The sequence below is a fragment of the Zeus faber genome (assembly GCF_960531495.2).
Source record: "Zeus faber genome assembly, chromosome: 17".
Taxonomy (NCBI): Eukaryota; Metazoa; Chordata; class Actinopteri; order Zeiformes; family Zeidae; genus Zeus; species Zeus faber.
The window spans coordinates 11,950,894-11,972,753 of NC_137204.1; the positions used below are offsets into that span (position 1 = coordinate 11,950,894).

A 21,860-nucleotide genomic window follows, 5' to 3' on the forward strand; every position below is an offset into this window, starting at 1 on the left:
TTCTCCACACTCCACCACTACCCTCCACTACCCTCCACTACCTTCCACTACCTTCCACTATCCACCACTATCCACCACTACCCTCCACTTCCCACCACTACCCTCCGCTATCCTCCACTATCAACCACTATCCTCCACTACCCACCACTACCCACCATTACCCACCATTACCCTCCACTATCCTCCACTACCCACCACTACCCACCACTACCCTCCACTACCCTCCACTATCCTCAACTATCCACCACTACCTCCCACTTTTCTCCACTACCCTCCACTATCCTCCACTACCCACCACTACCCACCACTACCCACCACTACCCTCCACTCTCCTCCACTACCCACCACTACCCACCACTACCCTCTGCTATCCTCAACTATCCACCACTACCTCCCACTATTCTCCAATACCCTCCCCTATCCTCCACTACTCACCACTACCCTCCACTACCCTCCACTATCCACCACTTTCCACCACTACCCTCAAGTATTCTCCACACTCCACCACTACCCCCCACTACCCTCCACTACCTTCCACTACCTTCCACTATCCACCACTATCCACCACTACCCTCCACTTCCCACCACTACCCTCCACTACCCTCCACTATCTTCCACTATCCTCCACTATCAACCACTATCCTCCACTACCCACCACTACCCACCACTACCCTCCACTATCCTCAACTATCCACCACTACCTCCCACCTTTCTCCACTACCCTCCACTATCCTCCACTACCCACCACTACCCACCACTACCCACCACTACCCTCCACTATCCTCCACTACCCACCACTACCCTCCACTACCCTCCACTATCCTCCACTACCCACCACTACCCACCACTACCCTCTGCTATCCTCAACTATCCACCACTACCTCCCACTATTCTCCAATACCCTCCCCTATCCTCCACTACCCACCACTACCCTCCACTACCCTCCACTATCCACCACTTTCCACCACTACCCTCAAGTGTTCTCCACACTCCACCACTACCCTCCACTACCCTCCACTTCCCACCACTACCCTCCACTACCCTCCACTATCTTCAACTATCCTCCACTATCAACCACTATCCTCCACTACCCACCACTACCCACCACTACCCACCACTACCCACCACTACCCTCCACTATCCTCCACTACCCAACACTACCCACCACTACCCACCACTACCCTCCACTACCCTCCACTATCCTCAACTATCCACCACTACCTCCCACTTTTCTCCACTACCCTCCACTACCCTCCACTTCCCACCACTACCCTCCACTACCCTCCACTATCTTCAACTATCCTCCACTATCAACCACTATCCTCCACTACCCACCACTACCCACCACTACCCACCACTACCCACCACTACCCACCACTACCCTCCACTATCCTCCACTACCCAACACTACCCACCACTACCCACCACTACCCTCCACTATCCTCAACTATCCACCACTACCTCCCACTTTTCTCCACTACCCTCCACTACCCTCCACTACCCACCACTACCCACCACTACCCTCCACTACCCTCCACTACCCTCCACTACCCTCCACTACCCACCACTACCCACCACTATCCTCCACTACCCACCACTATCCTCAACTATCCTCAACTATCCACCACTACCTCCCACTGTTCTCCACTACCCTCCACTACCCACCACTACCCACCACTACCCTCCACTACCCACCACCACCCTCCACTACCCTCCACTACCTCCCACTATCTTCTACTATCCTCTACTATCCTCCACTATCCTCCACTACCCACCACTACACGCCACTTGGTGGCACGGTGGCAAAGTGCAAGAAGGTCCGGGGTTCAATTCCCGCCTGGGCCGCTGTTGGCACCGTGCTCTGGCGGGTTATCTGCCAAATTGGAGCCTTTCTGTGTGGAGTTTGCATGTTCTCCCTGTGCTCACATGGGGTTTCCTCCATCTACCATCAGTAAGATACCTTCCACTACCCTCCACTATCTCCCACTATCCTCCACTATCCTCCACTACCCACCACTACCTTCCACTACCTTCCACTATCCACCAGTATCCACCAGTATCCACCACTATCCACCAGTATCCTCCACTACCCTCCACTACCCTTCACTATCCTCCACTATCAACCACTATCCTCCTCTACCCTCCACTACTCTCCACTACTCTCCACTATCCACCACTATCTACCACTACCCTCCACTACCCTCCACTACCCTCCACCACTCTCCACTCTAATAAAGCATTCTAATAAAGGGGTAGGCGAGCGAGTGAATCCTCATCTCACAAACTGAAAATAATGACTAAGGACTAAATTAAGGTCCGAACCAAGAGGCGTAGTGGTTGAAAAATTCATTCATAATTTCATTTTTACTAGTTGTAAAGCTACCACTCGGTGTTGTAGGTACATTCAAATGTCTTACCATCATCGGTTTGCATTTATGAACCAGAGTATCTTTGGGATCCGGGATAGTTGGCCACATACAAGTGTGTATCCTGTCAAAAGTCAAATGACACAGAGTTTCAAAATATGAACCGCCTCCAAATTGCCCTGTGATGGGCAGGGGGGGATAAAAGGAGAGATGGCCTACTTTTTTCTCCTGAAGAAAACAGCGGCCAAAGCCAGCAGCAACGACATGACGAAACCTCCGATCCAAACTACCAGCTTGCCTTCCCTCTGGGCTTTGGAAGGATGAAACACGACATTCGTGGGAGGGAGAGCTGGAAAACAGCAGGGAGCGAGTAAGTGATCACGATCCTGGGCTTTTCTCCTCCGTGCGGGATCAGACTTACCGACCCGAGTAGAGAAACTGGAAATTTTGCTCCACTCGCTCCAGGTGCCCTGCAAGTACCCGTCCGGAAGCGCTCGCACCTTGACGTGATATTCCACGTTCTTTTTAAGATGCTCGCCCGTGACAACCAAAGTCTCAGATTCTGTTTTTATCGGGGCCTGGAAGAAGGAAAATAACTTGTTATTCTTGCTCGGGAAATAACTTGATGACATTGCCATCGCAACATCGATGAATTAATTCAAAGGAAATTACTCTACCAGTGAGTGGCCTGTACTCCAGATTTGAAATTGAAAGACTTGATTTCCTGGTTTCAGGTAATCTTCTTGGTATGGACTCTGAATATGTATCACTGCCTTGTTGTACAGAGGGTCGAAAGCAGCCTCCCGCACTCGAGGACTGTGCGGTTTAACTGTTGAGCCATAATACATAGTGATCATCAAGAACACACACAGAAAATACATGAATAGTGACCGCACAAAAAAATCGTGCTCCAAACATGAATTCAGAGAAATGGCCATTAGCAATGCGAGACTGGCCAATGATTCGTTCATATGGAATAAATCTTTAAAATGACCTGCGAGTAACTCGGTGAACGCAGCCAGGCAACCAGGAATCTTACTGAGACTCACAGCTCGGAGAAAGGTTATCTGCCCAAATGAGCTCCTTGAGTTTCCATTCAGCGAGTGGGCGAGCGACAGATTCTTCAATACATAGAACTGAAAATAATTACTGAGGGCTAAGTTGATGTGGCAAAAGGCAGCGGGCATGATTCATGTTGAGTATGCCCGGTCAAGATGCGATGTTTTTTTTTAATCGACAATTTCAAGCATTTAACCACATCAACCGAACGAGCAATGAGTTGGAACACCGAACATCTCTTTTTACGGCGTGGCTCGTCAGAAACGGAACCTTAAAAAATAATCCAACTTTTCATCACTAATTTGCATCGACTAGAGTGCTGCTGATTTAACAGACCAACTTGTGCTTTAATACCTGTGTGCAAAGTCTTCTCACTTACTTATTGTGCATTTACGAATGAGAATGACGTGGAGCCTCAAACAGTTATGTATGTGTTGTTATTAACTGAAATGAAAAAAAAAAAAAAAAAAAAAATGAAACAAAACAACTGCCTCATTTAACTACTAAATCTTCGATCTATCGAATGTTGATAGGTCTCCAACGTGAAAATCAAACAATCATCAAGGTGAATACATTTCCTGTCTCGCGACACAGGACAAGCGACAACTAATAATAGGAGGAAACGGGAGGTTCGAAAGGAAGAATTTAAGCGATGTATAACAATAATCATACTATTAATAATAAATTCTAAAATAACTTCTTGAATTGAGGGATGCTATTGACTCTGGAGCTAATACTTGTGATCTTATGCATTATGAGGTGCTCAAACGTTTAAAGGATTGGGTTTTAGAGGAGATGAGCCCGGGTAGCCGTTTTCACATAGATGACGCATGGCGGGCGTCCGCGGAAGTGGATTAAAGACTTCTTAAAAGACAGAGCAATCTAAGTGCTGAGCCATATTCTGCCTACCATCGCTTTTCTTTCAACTCAACCTCAACCAACTCAAAGGATCGTCACTGTTTGCAGACGACAGCGCGCTGTGCAAAAGCCGGACGAAGAAAGTGCTGTATCTAGCGTAGTCGTGCAGTTGCGAGATGCATTGCGTTCAATAGAGCAGTGTTTCCCCGGCCAACTTTTTACAATGAAATAATCCCCAGACACAACAGCACTGTCCTGTTCGCCACTGAGAACACGTCGAACCGGTCTTATCATCGCGGCCGACTTATAGTTAGTGATGGAAGACTCGCCGACGGCAATCTTTTGGATGCCTCGGGAGTTTGGAGACAATCTGGGTGATCCGGGCAGGTGAGCTTGTGAATGTTCCACTCGCAAAACGGAAAATAACTACAGGTCAAATAAAAAATAAAAATAAATGAAAGGCATTTGGAAAATTCATATTGAATGTGACCGATTCAAACTTTGCATTCCACCAAAATGAATGACTTGGAGCAATTTAGGAGTAATTAGTCACCAACACGTATAACGTATATGCTTATTATCGTAGCCTACGGACAGCTCTCACGTGCAGTGTGAGGCGTGCTGGTTCTGATGGACACAGAGCTGCTGTCCTGGCCAGAGCTGATGAATTTATGCTACAGCCTTCTAATTTTGATCTTGCCACACAAGAGCGGTTTCCGTTATTCCTTTTTTTCCGGAAATTCAAGTGGAATTTGAAACGTTTGTAAGTGTGGTAACTTTGCGGTGTTTGTCAATAGATAGAAAGGTTTAAATGTTGACATTTTGGGGTCTTTAGTTTGAAGTCAAACTTCCCACTCTTTGCTTGTCCAATTGCGCTTTTTTTTTTTTTTTTTGCTGCTAGTGGTGATATCTGGTATTTCATAGGCATATTCAAAGGCATCAAAATGACTTAACCTTTGTGTTTACCTATTTTGGTCAGGTCGATTTGTTGGTTTACAACGCCACCTCTCTTCAGTCGAAGTGTTACGTTCAACGCAACCAAAGCATTGAGGATCAGAGACGTGATGTTATTCCCAGCCTCTTCCAAACACACGTTTGTGTTGTTTCTTATGTAACAGAAGCTGTGAACAGAGCAAGTGCAGGTTTTTGTTTCACTTTTTTTGTTTTCCTTTCTCTCTCTCTCTCTCTCTCTCTCTCTGTCGCACGTAATACACTTTGGAAATGCCGTTTAAACATACGCGTCAAGTTGGGATTTTCAGAGGATGTGACTTTACCAAACAGACATTTTCTCTATTTCATCCTCCTCTTCCTCGCTGTCGCCATCTTCATCGGCGTCCATGTCAATGTTGCAGGTTAAACTGTTCCCGAGTTTCCGGCTTAAATGAGAGGTGCAGACGATTCGGGTTTCTGTAAGAGGTGGCGGGTAATTAAATTGTTATTTATTTGTTAGATATACTGTAGATATATAACTCACGTGTGTTCATCAATAAATAAATTAATAAAATGTAAAATTGTGAGCTAATTAACAGCCACTGGGTGGTTTTTAACCGTCACCGCTACCATGTAAATAAATAAATAAAAACAGTATTCAGTGACAATAAAGAAAATTCTCATACGTTTAGTTTACACATCCTTATCACAGCCAGAACTTGAAAAAATTAATTATTGTATGTATATTATTTTTTTTCTTAATAATTTATAAATCAATGTTGTATTATCATATATTTATATTATTTATATTATATTATTATAATTATTATATTATATTATTATGTATAGTATATATGTATATATATATATATGTACTGCTATATATATATAAATCAACCAACAAGGCAATGACTCACCCATATCGCTCTCCATGTCCCCACTTTGAGCCTCGACCAGACCTGGGATGAGCAGCAGGGCGATCCACCGGCTGAACGGCATAGCCTGGGCTCGCGGTCATGCGGAAGAACTCACCTGTTCGATACCCAGGTCTGACTGCTCGACAGTCAGCTGGAGAACACAAGAGGAGGAGGGAGGAGGAGGGAGGAGGAGGAGTGGCAAACGTGAAAGCAAATGAGAGAGTTCATCAGCCGATATAGATCACAGGATGTTCTCTCGCAAAATCTTAAACGGTTACTACCCTTTCATGGGCCAGGTCTGCAATTATAGAGCTTGTTGTTAGTAAGTGAACCTTTCTGCACTTTAACCCTCAATTTAGGTAACCAACACTTCATCCGGGACCTTATATTTGGCCAGAGGCTTGGAATGGAGTTGTTTTTTGCAAGGAGTGCTCCACCCCCGTAAAACAGCAACCACCAAGCAAAGCAAAAAAAAAAACAAAAGATGTAACCAGTAACTTGCAAACCACTTCCTCTCTACTGGATGTTTGTTTGAAAATGAGGCCGGTGTGTTCAGAGTATTTATTAACCATGACATAACCATGACATTCACCGTTTACGTGCGGCTATTCCGACACCTGCACAAATGTTCTGAAATCAAAATATTATTGGTGTTTTGTTTTTTTTCTGCTACAATTCAGACAAAACGGAGCGCCTCAAACATCAACCGAACAGGAGGAAGAACGCCTCACATTTCTTAGTTGGGGGTTGATGTCGGCTGAGGTTAAAGTTGTTTTTCTGTGTGTTTTTTAGTTTTGTTTTTTTTGTATTTTCTGCTACTCCTTTGCTCTCTGATCAACACATTTTGCTTTGTGGCTGTGTAGCTGTGTGTGTGTGTGTGTGTGTGTGTGTGTGGCTGTGTGGCTGTGTGTGTGTGTGTGTGTGTGTGTGTGTGTGTGTGTGTGTGTGTGTGTGTGTGTGTGTGTGTGTGTGTGTTGACCTAGTCCTGCGAAAAACCACCTCGTTCTGTCATTGCTCGGCCATTGAGCTTTTCCCTTTTTACTTTAATTCCCATTTGGAGGAATTGAGCCGTACTTCTGCATCTAAAATTGCATTTTTGTTCAGATATTTTGCAGCGCTACAGGCTCTGCCGCTCCCATCACTTTTCCTCTGCTCTGTATTTGGGGCAGGTTGTTATTTGTTTGTGTAGACCATGCCCTCTGCATTTATTCCAGGCCCAGTTTTCATTTGCCTGCCGATTAGACTTGAGGGAACACGGTATATATATATATATATATATATATATATATATATATTCGAGCTGTCAAACGATGAAAATAAGTTATTGTGACTGTGTGCAACAAATCACATTTTTTTTATTTACTCAAAGTTAACCCTCAAGATAGATTTTTTCTCTTTAAACGGCGGTGAGTGCATTGAGTTATAGCCATGCTATGATTGGATTACTGAAAGGCACAACATAATCGTTATCAAAAGGTATTTAATGGCATTTTTGCCATAAACAAGGCCACCCATCTGTTTACATCCAATGTTATGTCAAAGAATGGAATACAATGAAATACATAACGAAAAAAAAGGTCTACTTTTTTTAATAGTTGAAAAACACCAAAATACAGAGACTAAATATATAGAAATATATAAAATACATAGAGAAATATCTAAAAAATATATAGTTATATATAAAAACAATATATATCAGATATATATATATATGTGTGTGTGTACTGTATATATAGTGTGTGTGTCTGTGTGTGTGTGTATTTTTTATATACACACATGTATATATATAGATACATACAGGTGTGTCCAAAATGTGTTTGTTCAGTTTATATACTGTATATATTATATATAGCTACTGTGTGTACGTTGGCGTTTATAAGAGGAAAAGTATGTATATAGTGTATATACTATATATCTTGATATTCACTGTTTTACAAGGTGGCGAGAACAATAGTAAAAAGAAAAAACGTGGTTCACTAACACACCGTTTGATAAAACAAAATTTCAAGCCTTTCATTTTGAGCAGCCTCTATTAAGATTTAACTAAGTGCTGTGTTTGGGAGAAGTGTTTTTTTTTTATCTTCTCATCACTGGTGGGTGGAAGGGTTGCAGACAGGGGTGAGCACACGTACTTGTTTGGATGGAGGTTGCGGTTTGCTTCTCGTGTTTACATAAGAATTTGGGTTGTTTTTTTTTAATTAAAAAAAAGGAACAACTAAGAGAAGAAAGTCAAATGATGCCCTTTCTAGACCAAAAAAAAAAAGGGTTTCATTTAAGGAATTAATTCAGTTTAATCAGTTCAGCCTCTTTTTCTTTTTTTTTTTTTTACTCGAAGTGTGCGAGATGGGGTTTGTAAAAGAATAAAAGTCTGTGTAAGGAGCTCGTACAGCCCGCCCCGTCAAACCGCACCATTGCATATCTCTGCACTCATCACCAAAAAAATCATCTCCTGTGGTTTGTGCGTCGTCACCGGCTCCCTCCTCTTCCTCTTCACACTTGATGCTGTGGTCTACATTCTCATCCACTCCCTGCTCCGTGAGACGTGGGAAGACGAGTGGTTTGGTTCTTCTTTTCATGGCTCCGACACAATGCGGAGAGGGCGCAGAGCTCAGTTACATTCTAGAAGTTAAGTGAAGGAATTTGGCGTAGGAATTGGTTACATACACACACACACACACACACACACACACACGCAGATGTAATAACAGTGTAAAAACACTTTAACACTGTAATAATGCCGATATATACAGTATATACATATATTTATTGATTTATCTTTTATTTATCTATTTATTAATTTATACACACACACACACACACAGACACACACACACACACACACACACACACACACACACACCACCATGTATACCACCTGTTATCCATCACTTATCCAACCAACTAGTTGCATACCATGGATCAATAATGACACTGTAATAACACGTAAATAACACTTTAATAACAAAGTAATCACATTGTAATAACACTTTAACTATGCCGTAATAACAAAGTAAAAGCATTGTGATAATACTTTAAATATGCTGTAATAAAGTAAAAGCATTGTAAATAATACTTTAAATACACTGTAATAACAAAGTAAAAGCACTGTAATACTTTAACTACGCTGCAATAAGATTCAAGATTCAAGATTCAAGATTTTTATTTGTCACATACATATACATACTTTCATACATATATGCAGTGAAATGTAATGCAACGCACCCGGTGATAGCACACAATATGTCCTAGGAAAAAGTACAAAAATAAAATAAAATAAAAAGTAGAAAATTCCTTTCTAATAGACCGACTAACTGACTCCTAAAACGTAATACAGTAAGTGGAATACTTATAGAATAAGATAAAAAATATATAGAATAAAATACAATAAAAAATAAATTGAAATAAAATGGAATAGGTTGAAGGAATATGCCTATGTATATACAGATATGTGCATTTAAAGTGGCATGTGAATTAAAGTGGCATGTGAATGTGAATAGAGTGAGGTAGTGTTTGGGATAATACAGCACAGTATACAACAGTACGGCGCAGCAATACGGCATCACGAACAACCCTGAACAGTGATACAGTATGCGGTACAGTATGCTACATACAGTACAGTAGGTAGTGGAGCCTAGTGCATGGCTCAGTTAGGACCCCTGGTGAGGTCAGCGTTGACAGTTCTGATGGCTTGAGGGAAGAAACTCCGTCTCAGTCTCTCTGTTCTCGAGAGAGATAACAAAGTAAAAGCACTGTAATAACACTTTAATAACACATAACATTAATAATAACAATTCACTTTACAGGGACTCCAATAATTATGTAACAACAGTGTAAAAACACTTTAACACTGTAATAATGCCGATATATATATATACATATATATATATATATATATATATATATATATACATATATTTATTTATTTATCTATTTATTCATTTATATACACACACACACACACACACACATACACACACACATGAATTCAAAGCAGGCCCATTATGGGAACAGACATAAAATCAGTAGAAAATCGTGACCTGCAGATGGTAGCACTGCAGCCCATACTGCTTCCTGTCAAGAGATTAAATCTATTGTTTTTGTATATGATATGACTTCGAGGAGACGTTTTCGAGCGGTCAATAGAGTGAATGACGTTTGCTCGGTTGCCTACGGATTAACAGGCTCGAGCGACGCATTGGCGCGAGAATCAGCGGCAAGTCGTACGCACGCGTCAGGCTTGACTAGGACTAGAGCTGGTAAAGCCAGAGAGGTGTTGTAAATGTAAACCCAGGCAGCAAAGACATGTTCAGAAATGACTTGTCACCACATCCTTTTCCTTCAAACACATATATATGTTTTCATTTTTAGAAACGTAACGGGGCTGCGGAGAACGCTACCCGGTGCTTTCCAGGGCCCCATTTCCAGTGGCAGCTCGCTGACGTTGGTGTGGCTCCCGGGGCAAGGGGCGGCTGTCGGCCTGGCTCCCGCTGCGCGGCTGCACGGGTGCCCCCGGCGGCGGCGTCACTCGGGGGGATTGTGAGGGTGTGGACGCCATTCCGAGGCGGTGGACAACAAAATGACTGTCTGTGCAATTTTTGTGCGGTGTTTCTGCAGAAATGTATTTGTTTTTATAAAACATATGTGACTAAATATATGACCATTTTCAATGCGTGCTCGGGGCAGTGTGGAGCTTCTTGCCGGTCGCGGTATGGTGGGCCTCGCAGGGAGGTCCTGCCGGCTCGCCCCGTGGGCGGACAGTTCTGGCGGGGTGTCGGTCCGTCGGCCACGGGGCCCGGCTTGGGGCCCGTCATCTGTGTCTGGTGCCAGTGGCCTGCTGCACTTGCATGTGCATCTTATACCTGTGCATGCGGGTGGGTTGTATGTGACAAAATACTTTTTTGACAAAAGTAAATGGGCATGACCATTTTCAAAGGGGTCACAACCTCTTACATCAAGATATCTGAATGAAATTGGCTCATTAGAACCTGCAAGAGTCTCACCTTTACAGCCATGCCTGACATACAGTATGTCAGCTACACAGGGTATGTTGGCTTCATGGTCCTAAATACACTGTTTTCTGCAGGCGGTGAAAATGTTATTTATATTACATACTTTTTTTCTTTTCCCTATTTCTGCGCACTGCGATGCCCAAACAGTCTTGTGAAGGAACTTGTGAACCCAAAGAGCCCAAGTGCTTTCATGTGTGATGAAATATGGGCTAGTCACCAGTTCGATCTGATTAAACGTGACTTTACTGAATCAGATGAACTATTGTGACCTCTAGGATTAGCACAGCCTCATGAAACTCAAGACACCGAGACAGAATCTAGACACTGAGACCATTTAGAAAATGTATGGGATGTCCAGGGAAATTGAAGAGAAGTGTTTTTTTCTGAGATATTTTCGGGGAAAAAAAAGTGCTGGTCGTCCAATCATCAAAATCTCACAAATCTGAAATTTTCCCAACGTTATTGATACTGCATCAGTATCAATAACCTTGAGTATTTCTCAAGGTCACGAGGTCTTGAGGTGGTCTTTAAGGGGGATTTTTGACCCTTTTCCCCCCACTCCCAATAAATGGTATCAACCCACAACTTGGTGCAGCAACTAATCACACATAATGGAGCATGGGAATGGCCATCACGAGGCATGAGCATAATGTTCAAAGCCCCTTTACAAAATATTAATCATTTTGTCAGGCGCCATGAAAATGATGTTTATTACCTTTTAATTGACAGGAAAGATTGACATTCAGTGTCAAGCTGCATCTCCAATGTTTCCTTAGGCTCTCAGCTTTCTGATGGTGTAAGGCACTAATATGTGGCACCAACTGCTGACCCACACCCAAGAAAGGGGCTCAGAGCGTAACAGGCAAATTAAGTTTTGTCAAGTACATCTTCAAGAACGCGTCGTCTGTTGTTTATTTATTTGCCTCACTCGTGGTGATTCTCCCCCCTGAAGGAGAGGTAATGATGATTAGTTGTTTATCGAGGAAAAAACATGGTGAGATGCTTCTCCAAAGAGGGGGAAGACGTGGGAAGACGAGTGGTTTGGTTCTTCTTTTCATGGCTCCGGCACAATGCGGAGAGGGCGCAGAGCTCAGTTACATTCTAGAAGTTAAGTGAAGGAATTTGGCGTAGGAATTGGTTACATACACACACACACACACGCAGATGTAATAACAGTGTAAAAACACTTTAACACTGTAATAATGCCGATATATACAGTATATACATATATTTATTGATTTATCTTTTATTTATCTATTTATTAATTTATACACACACACACACACAGACACACACACACACACACACACACACACACACCACCATGTATACCACCTGTTATCCATCACTAATCCAACCAACTAGTTGCATACCATGGATCAATAATGACACTGTAATAACACGTAAATAACACTTTAATAACAAAGTAATCACATTGTAATAACACTTTAACTATGCCGTAATAACAAAGTAAAAGCATTGTGATAATACTTTAAATATGCTGTAATAAAGTAAAAGCATTGTAAATAATACTTTAAATACACTGTAATAACAAAGTAAAAGCACTGTAATACTTTAACTACGCTGCAATAACAAAGTAAAAGCACTGTAATAACACTTTAATAACACATAACATTAATAATAACAATTCACTTTACAGGGACTCAAATAATTATGTAACAACAGTGTAAAAACACTTTAACACTGTAATAATGCCGATATATATATATACATATATATATATATATACATATATATATATATATATATATATATATATATATACATATATTTATTTATTTATCTATTTATTCATTTATATACACACACACATGAATTCAAAGCAGGCCCATTATGGGAACAGACATAAAATCAGTAGAAAATCGCGGTCGCGGATTGGTCCCGTATAAAACAGAAACGCTGCGCTCTTGTCGTCCCACAGCGCAGGTCATCCACGGCGGTTCTCGGAGAGCGGCATTGCAGGTTGAGAATTTGAACTCCACTTGCAGATTCACTATTTGGATGCAGCGGCATACAACTACCCTGTGCTGCATGTCCACCCTGCTGACAGCACAGGCTATTAAAAAAATTAAATGAAATGTTTTAAGTTACAACCCTGCACCGCTTTTGTGACCTAAGGTAAAAAAAATTAAAAAAATAAAAAATAAATAAAGGCATCATTCTGTTTGAGATTTATTATTTAATCACATAGAGAGCTTGCGTGGGAGAGACTGAGAACACGTCGTCCGTATTATGTTTACAGTCGTACACAATCCAGGAAACTCTCGATTCCATTCTGTTGAGCTCTGGGTCGCACCTGAGAAGCAGCGTAACCACGGACACCCCCAGAACAAGCCTCACAAACAGATGCTCACCATTGAGACGCTACATTTGAAAAAAGAAAAAAGTCATTCTGCGATGGGAAAGTCTGCAGAAGCGTGTTCACACAAACCACGCAAGCAGCACGTGCGGTGGGTAAAATTGGTGGGGTCCTCTTTAGACGAGCGGGGGCTGACTGCCATCTCTTTGACTTAAAGTCACTTGGAGCAAATTCTTATTTTTATTTTTTTTTTTACTGTGACAACTGACCACTCTGCTGCAGATTCTCACTGTGCTTAAATGCAATCCAACCGGTTTTAAAGGGTTAAGAAAGGCGTTAAAAAAAAAAGTTAAATCTCCTTTTCTCACATTATGACATTTCTTTGGCCATGTTTTGAGTAACTGTAATATCACATCTTATTCAAATTATTCCATTTTTTGCAATTTTGTATTTCTAGAGCATATAGTGCGTAATCACCAGGTGTCATGACATTTCACTGCATATATGTTTGACCGTATGTATATGTATGTATGTGTAAAATAACCCTTTGAACTTGAACATCCGAAGCGTCGTGACCCGTTGGTGACGGCAGTTGGAGGAGGCGACACAACTTCCTCTTGCTATTCTCTTAAGTTAACAAATCAGCTCTTTTAGAGTGTAGCCAAAATAACATACGGAAAATTTACGGAAGGGCTAACCTATACTTTTGACAATGGCAGGGGTCAACAAATCAGCAAAAACAGTTGCAATCTTGTTTCTAATACGGAGCCAAGAACAAAAAACGAAATATAATAACTTCTTTTTATTTTCAAAAGTACCCTTGAAGGGAGTTGTGAGATTCAATTTCTCTCAAAATACAAAATGTTTGTTTTATTCATTGACCAATTACAAATATATCTCGATCAAAACACATCAATAGAACAGAAGAAAAGGTATTTATACTTCACAATACACATATGTTTAAGTTATTTCATTTTCAGAGCATATTCATTGAAATAAATTTAGCACTTTTATTATTATTTCAGTGAGATTTTGCATAATCTTAACCCTCCAAACTACAAGGAAAATTTGTTCCACACGAAGAGCTTCCTTCTACAGTTTAGAAGACAAAACAGGAAATCAACTCAAGTAAACAAATCATTATTTACTATAACACTCATAAAATGGAAAATAAAGATGTTCCAAAATACTGAGCTAATGAAATATTTTACAAAAGTATATTAGACAAATTTCAAATGGACTCCTGCAAAATGATCTTTTAAAGCACTTTTTTTTTTTATAATCTATAATAAACTTCATCAGATTAAGAAAAAAAAGTTCCAATCATCCCTTCACGAGACATACTGCAGGCATAGACCGGAGGCTTCATTGATAATACCCAACCCTATAAACTCAGGTATATATCCATATATGTAATCCAAGTCATACAAAATATTGTACTCATCAATCCTAGTGGCACACTTGACAGGCAATGTCAGTTCCATTTTCACTGCGAGACAGCAGAGTGCATCGATCCAAAAGGAGACCGTCAGTGAAATATTCTAAATGAGGCACTGCGTACATAATGTACATGTATATGTATCTGTATATATTATTAGTGAACCCTGAAGACACTCGGAAGGCAACAGTCCTGCTGGAGCAACCAGTAGTGGGACAGAGTTACTTTGTTTTTCCTACAAAGCGAGCGTGACCGCTTCAATTCAAAAGAATCACTCTCAACATTATAAATTCCCTTTATAATGTCATTATGAATCGACATTATAAATAAAATTCCCCTTTTTTCTTCAAATCAATCGGCCATTAACACTATATTTTTTTGTCTGGTTTATGTTTGTTTACTTCCATGATGCATGAGATGGTAAGAGTAACCATTGGACTAAAGGCATTTATATATAGAAAGACACACACACAAACATACATACAGTGTATATATATATACACACAAACATATATACGTGTGTGTATATATAAATACATATACTGTACATACATAAATACGTGTGTATATATGCGCGCGCGCACGCACACGCACACGCACACACACACACACACACACACACACACACACACACACACGTACGTTAAGGAAAACTTTACAGAGCTGATCAGTATCTGTTGTTGTTGGAGGTTTGAAATTGGAAGACGTGTATAAATAAAAACAACCATTTACACAGCAGTTCAAATGATCCTACACCACGTACCCCCTGTCCGTTTGTCAACCCCTCAGCCAATCCCAAGGAGTTCTAATAGACGTCTGGTGCACTCTATTAAGTAAAAAAAAAAAAAAAGAGAGAAAATGTAACGTCTCAAACTCTGATGAGGAAGTCCAGGCTGAGGGAGGCTGGGATATGGAGGCTCTCCAGGTGGAGCGCAGACGGAGTGTAGGGAAACAACACGGGGAAGGTGTGCTTGGTGTCCATGAGGAGCTGGGGCAGGTCGTTTCGCTCCTGGAGACGACTCTGCAGAAAACCAGGGATGAAAGTTGCGTCAGTGTGGCGCAAAAAGAAAAGACACTTTTCTTTTCTCTCAAAGCGCGTAAAGACGTTGTCACCTGAATATTTCGGATGAAGGACACCGTGACCCTCTCCTCAAACTCGTTCAGCGGCGTGTAGAGGTTGAGGATTTTGACGATCTACGACACAGAGGAGATTAGTCGCGGGCTCGTCGCGCTCATCGAGAGCTTCTTACCAACGCAGAGTTTGCCCGCCCGTACCTGCTGCACGTTGAGAGCGGCGCACAGGGAGCAGATGGCTTCGGCGTCCTGCGACGTCTTCTTCTTCACCTGCAGCAGCTGAGCCGCCTGGATGATGGGCTCTAAGGTAGCCGCGGCCTTGCTCTGGTGCAGATTATTTCCTCTCAGCCACTCCTCCATTTGACTGATATTGTACCTGGAAAGAGAGACGGAGGCTTCACGCATCGTTCTGTTCCTCCTGAAAGGGGAGTTCTGTTCCGGCTCTGAAACGGGGAGAAACAGAGCAGGGAGAGCCTGGATTCCTTGGAGCGTACCTGAGCTGCATGCCGGTGCTCCACGAGCAGACGTCTTTTCGGAGCAGCAGGTTGTTGAGGGTGATGGCGTTGATGCAGTGGAAGAGCTGCCGGACCACCTGGCTGATGATCTCCGGGTCCATGCCGTGCTCGCCCATGATGCCGTTGAACTGGCCCAGCTGCCGGATCAGGGCCTCCAGGGTGTAGCTGCTGGGGCTCCTGCCGTCGTCGTCCATGCTGGACGACCGCTTCCGGTAGCCCATCGGCTTCACCCCGGCCAGGCTGGGAATGCTCTCGCTCTCCAACATCGCCGACACTAACCAGGAAAGAGAGTTTTGCTCAACCATTGTGTTTTGCCGCCGTGACACCTGAATTTCCCCTCACAGAGATAAGTTGATGTTATCTGGTCACATCAGCAGTATTACTTATATTATATTTTCTATATCTGTGTTTCCCTATCTTTTTTCTGGCACGCCACACTTTTTACAATGAAATAATCCCACGAGTGGTGCATCACAATAAGCCTCACTTCTAACAGTGATGCACGACTTGCCAACGATGTATTTGTAGAGAACAAATCTTGGAAATGACTTGGGAGTCACTCGGCAAAATAGTTGGGAGAGCGAACGAATCTTGTAGCTTAAATAATTAACTCTTGTTCGTCGCTCACCGGAAGTCCTCCCTCGCTCACCGTGCATTAAAGCGTCTGAATCAAACCAAGAGTCTGAAAACTGAACAACTTTTCACAGAGTGACTTGTCACAGAATTAAAAATAATAATAAATAAATAATAATCAAATAGTCTAAGCTTTCACCACTAAGAATAGTAGTTACTTGTCGTTATTTATGAATTTGAGACGGTCAGGGCATACCTGGTGAACTCCAAGCACAGTGGTTGACAAACACTGATCTACAATACATCACTGTCAGATTACTGCATAAACTGTCAGAATGGAAATTGTTTTTTGATGTTGTATATAGCAAAATTTTAATTAATTTTATTTATTAAATTATTTATTTTTATTGTTTATCATTAGGTTTTTTTCATTTTTATTTTTTAAGTTGATAGTATATTGCAAAATTGTACTTATTTATTTCTGAGGTTAATTTTTATAATTTATTGTTAACGGTTGCTGATTATACATTTTTAGTTTATATTTGTATTGTCTATCATCAGGTTTATTGTATATTGCTTCTATACAATTATTTATTTTAATTGTATATATAGGTTATTGTTCATCATTTCTTATAATTTTGTGGTTTACTATTTATAGACAGTTATTTTTGTTGTTGTTTGTTGTTAATTGTTTAGGTTTGTTGTTGCCAAAAGTTTTATTTATATTTGGGGTGTTAATTTTATTGAGCTTGGTTTTAACTTTTAATATAACAAATAATAAGTTAGAATTTGACACAGGTTTTTCAATGAGACTAAGCAAGTACACAAAATAGTCTAGTTGCAGATGTTAAAGGTGTAGTTTTCTTATTTTATATATTTTTATTATTGTCTTTCAGTAATGTAATAAGGTTTCACATAAAAAAGGTACTTGAGTCAGGGGATTTGTCGATAAATTATAAAAATTATTCTTTATCACGCTTGTGTGTCAAGTTGCTTAACCGGGAACTAACCGATCATGGGCTGCATGATGGCTTCTGCCACTTTGATGAGCTGCTGGTAGATCTGGATGGAGAGGTCACTCAGCACCTGTCGATACTCGGCCAGGTCAAAGTTCTTCAAGCAATGCTCATTCTGTTTGGCCGTGTTCTGGGTCATGAACACCTAGACAAAGATATTTTAGAGTTACTTCAATGTGTAGGCATGGGGAATGATGGGAAAACATATCAAATTGTAAGTCTCATGCATTGTCCTGCAAATCTCCTGCTATTTTTTTATGTACACATCTCCTCACCTCATCTCCGCTATACTGCTTCAAACAGTGCAGGAGACGACTGGTGTTGGCCAGCCAGAAGGAGGTCATCTCAAAATCGTTGTTTTTCTGCGAGAGAATCGGGACACGTTAAAATAAAAACAACCTCTCCATCACATCTAGAATTGTAAAAAGGCCGACTGGGAGGTATATACACTACCTTGAGGACCTTCTTGATGGCATTGATAGTGGAGGTAAGCAGAGCCCCCACTTTCTCGTCGTCATTGACGTAGTCGGCGTGACGGATGCACATAAACAGTATGTAGGCCGGAAGACAGGGGACCGTGGCAGACACCACACTTGGCCTTATGTCTGAGAAAGAAAGCATAAAATCCATTGTGACACATCCTGACAAGCAAGTGGCAAAGCAAGAGAGGGACGGAAGGGAGAGAGCCATGTCTGACCGGTTATCAGAGATTTGACGAGAAGTGCCTCGTCTTCCTTGTAGTACTCCAGCATGCCTTCAAAGTCCTTCTCTTTGCGCTGCACTGTGACCTGGCGACTCAGCTGAGGCCTAGCCTTGCTGGGCTGAGCCGCACCCTGGGGCGCTGCGGAGCACAGGTGACCGCGGTCAAGACCAAAATCAATACTCAAACAGGTAAACAGATGGCATTTTCACAGCACGTTTCCACGTGCTACGGCCGCCCAAAGCCGCTTTCACCATCCACCCCACCGAGTTGAGCGTACCTTCGAGCTCTTGCACTTTCTTCATATAGATCTTCAGCTGTTTCTTCAGCTTCCTCTCATTCTTTTCCAGCTTCTCCACTAATTCTTTAAAGTCCTAAAAAAAAAACAGACGACGTTAGCGGCGTTCCCGGGTTGTCCCGTCCCGTGGGTGCGACAGATCCATGCCGGAGCGGCGCCCTCACCAGGTTTTCGTTGGTGAGGCGGGTCAGCTCTTGTTGGACGCTGTACTCAACCTGGGCCTCCGGGGACAGCGCCATGATGTTATTTAACCTCTCCTGCTTCTTCTCCGAATCGTCTTTCAGGAGCTCGATCTGCGTGTGGAGGGCTTCCAGCTCGTCTTTATGCTGCCGAGACTGAGACTGGAGCTGGGCCTCCAACAGCCTGGTAGGAGGGGGGGGGGGGGGGGGGGGTGAGGTGAGATCCATCGCTAAAATCTAACCCTGGAGAGGTTGTTCGCACTTAAATCATATATCTAAAAAAAGGGGGCCTCAGTAGTCCTCCTTTAAACTACCAAAGACACAATCGAGACGAGGAGTAGGGAGAAGTGGAAAGCAAAGAAGCGGAGCACAGATGGAGAGAGAGATAGACCTGGCTACTTGTTTTAAACCCTGGTAGGCCAAGGCCAGCTCGCCGTCTTCGTTCAAATCGCCCCAGTCCTGAGTTCCACTGGCGTCCGCGAGCCAGAGGGGAAAAGAAATTTGGAAAAAAAAAAAAGAGGGAAAAGAGAAAAAGAAAGGAGGAAACACAACAGAAGTTCATATGGTGTGTATGTTTTGGTGGCATAAAACAAAAAAAAAAGGAAAAGTATAATACGATTACGTTATGATGTAATAACCATTACATTACATTTAGTCATTTAGCAGACGCTTTTATCCAAAGCGACTTACAAGGGAGAATAACATTCAGCTACATTGTGACAGAGATTAGTGTAATAATATAATAACCGTTATATTAATACAAGTTTGGTAAAATTCATATGTCATTACACGAAAAGACCACATTATTTCATATTAGAGGAAAGTGATAATATATATCAAACGATGTATACCACGACTTTCTTCTAAAACAAAATAACAACATTTTTAAGTTATAACGTACATAACCTTATTAATCACTGATAATGAAGTTATTCCCTAGTAACAAAGAGAGGAAAACGATGACCATGTATAAACCAAAAAATCTGACAATATCAATCCTATGTTCACATCATAACTTGCTGACATAAATGTTTTAACCTGATCTTGTCATGCAATCATTTCATTATTTTTTATTATCATAATGATTACTCATACTAATGTCATGATTGTCATGTTATGAAGTCATCTTTTTTTTTGGGATCACACCCTCAACAGCACTGATTCTCATAAGTAGGGTATGGTGCGGTTTAATGTTATCGTTTACATAATTAAAAAATGCCTTATATTAGGCCCCGTCGTACAGTATTTGTAAAAAAATGTATTTGTAAAAGTGAGGGCTTAGTGATCATCTATCATAAGTCAGTCATTGAGAAAGTATTGTATCTCAAATAAGGCAACGTTAATTTCTATATAAGTATCATCATATTAGTATTATTATTATTATGGCTTTTAAACCTTAAGAATATTTAATATCGGAAGAGAAATATCGGAAGAGTGAAGAAGCTCGCTGCTGCTGTATCCTGATCATTTTACTCTTATACGGTAAACGGACGCTTACTTGTCGGACTCGCACGCTCCGGGGTTGGCCTTCAGAGCCTTTTCTTTGTCAACAGGCTGTTTGCTGTTGTTCAGCTCAGCTCCAGCTTTACTTCCCTGTGGAAAATAAAAGTCGGGAGTAACAAAAAGTTGTGTTCTCAAATTAAAAAAAAACCATATGTTTATCATTTAAATCATCTGCACACCTACCAAATACCCAGACAACCTAAAGTCACAAAGGATTAAGATCTGCAGCTGCTAATTGGCAAAAGTGTGGTACAACAAAGTCATTTTAGTAATAAGCCGTTAACTTAGTAGAGTTTCCGTTAGAAGAAACTGGTGCCGGTCAACATGTCCTGAAAGACTTAAATTTCCCGGGCAAACGGGAGAGATTCCGGTCAAATATTATCTGAGTTTATTGAGCTTAAAAACAATTAAGCAGACTATATAGAGAATGACATCATCAAGGGATGTAGATGTATAATATTTTTTGTTGAATATTAAAAACAAGTCCCGTCAGAAACTGCCATTTTAAAAATAAATAAATAAATAGTATGAATATTACTACTTGAAATCAAATAATTTCCACAGGTGAACAATAATTAACAAGTGCAGCTGCTTTTATTAACATTTCACTAAATTAAATTTTGATCAAATCAAAAAGATAAATAAATATGGCGGGTAGATCTAAATAATATATAACGTTTTTGGTTTGTCCGTCTTCGTTTGGGATGTCTATTTGACATATTTTACACAATGAATATTCACCGTCTGCTTTGGATCTGAATTGAAATATCCTCCAAAAAAACGCCAAACTATGGATGTATATGTCCCAACAATGCATCATCTTTCTGCTTCTCCTCAGAGTTCTAGACGCTCGCTGTGTGTGTGTGTTTACAAGCGCAACCTGTCCACAAGGAGGGGGCGGGGCTTAGTTCTATATCGACAAACATGATTGGTCAGGGCTGAAGCTTTCACATCAGCTTTAGATCTTCCAAACCGATCAGCTTCCCGTTGCAACTTGCAGAGCGCAAAAATGGACAGATCTGTAGACTTTATCGAAATGATCCACCCAGCACTAATTCAAATGGCGCTTGGAGGGAATTACTTTCGCAGGACATTAGGACTGGGG

At 41.4% G+C, this 21,860-nt stretch overlaps 1 protein-coding gene across 1 annotated transcript in view; it reads right to left on the minus strand.

Moving 5' to 3' along the window:
• Window positions 1-14,290: 14,290 nt before the first annotated feature.
• The window catches only part of myo5b (myosin VB), a 36,327-nt gene continuing 28,757 nt past the window's right edge, over window positions 14,291-21,860 (minus strand). The window contains exons 29-39 of the mRNA XM_080017450.1: window positions 20,751-20,845; window positions 19,238-19,436; window positions 19,056-19,149; window positions 18,773-18,916; window positions 18,529-18,680; window positions 18,351-18,437; window positions 18,070-18,220; window positions 16,466-16,760; window positions 16,173-16,347; window positions 16,011-16,091; window positions 14,291-15,918 (exon numbers count right to left, since the gene is read on the minus strand). Of these exons, the coding sequence (XP_079873576.1) occupies window positions 15,766-15,918; window positions 16,011-16,091; window positions 16,173-16,347; window positions 16,466-16,760; window positions 18,070-18,220; window positions 18,351-18,437; window positions 18,529-18,680; window positions 18,773-18,916; window positions 19,056-19,149; window positions 19,238-19,436; window positions 20,751-20,845 (1,626 nt within the window). The 3' untranslated portion in view covers window positions 14,291-15,765. The remainder of the gene's footprint in view (window positions 15,919-16,010; window positions 16,092-16,172; window positions 16,348-16,465; window positions 16,761-18,069; window positions 18,221-18,350; window positions 18,438-18,528; window positions 18,681-18,772; window positions 18,917-19,055; window positions 19,150-19,237; window positions 19,437-20,750; window positions 20,846-21,860) is intronic.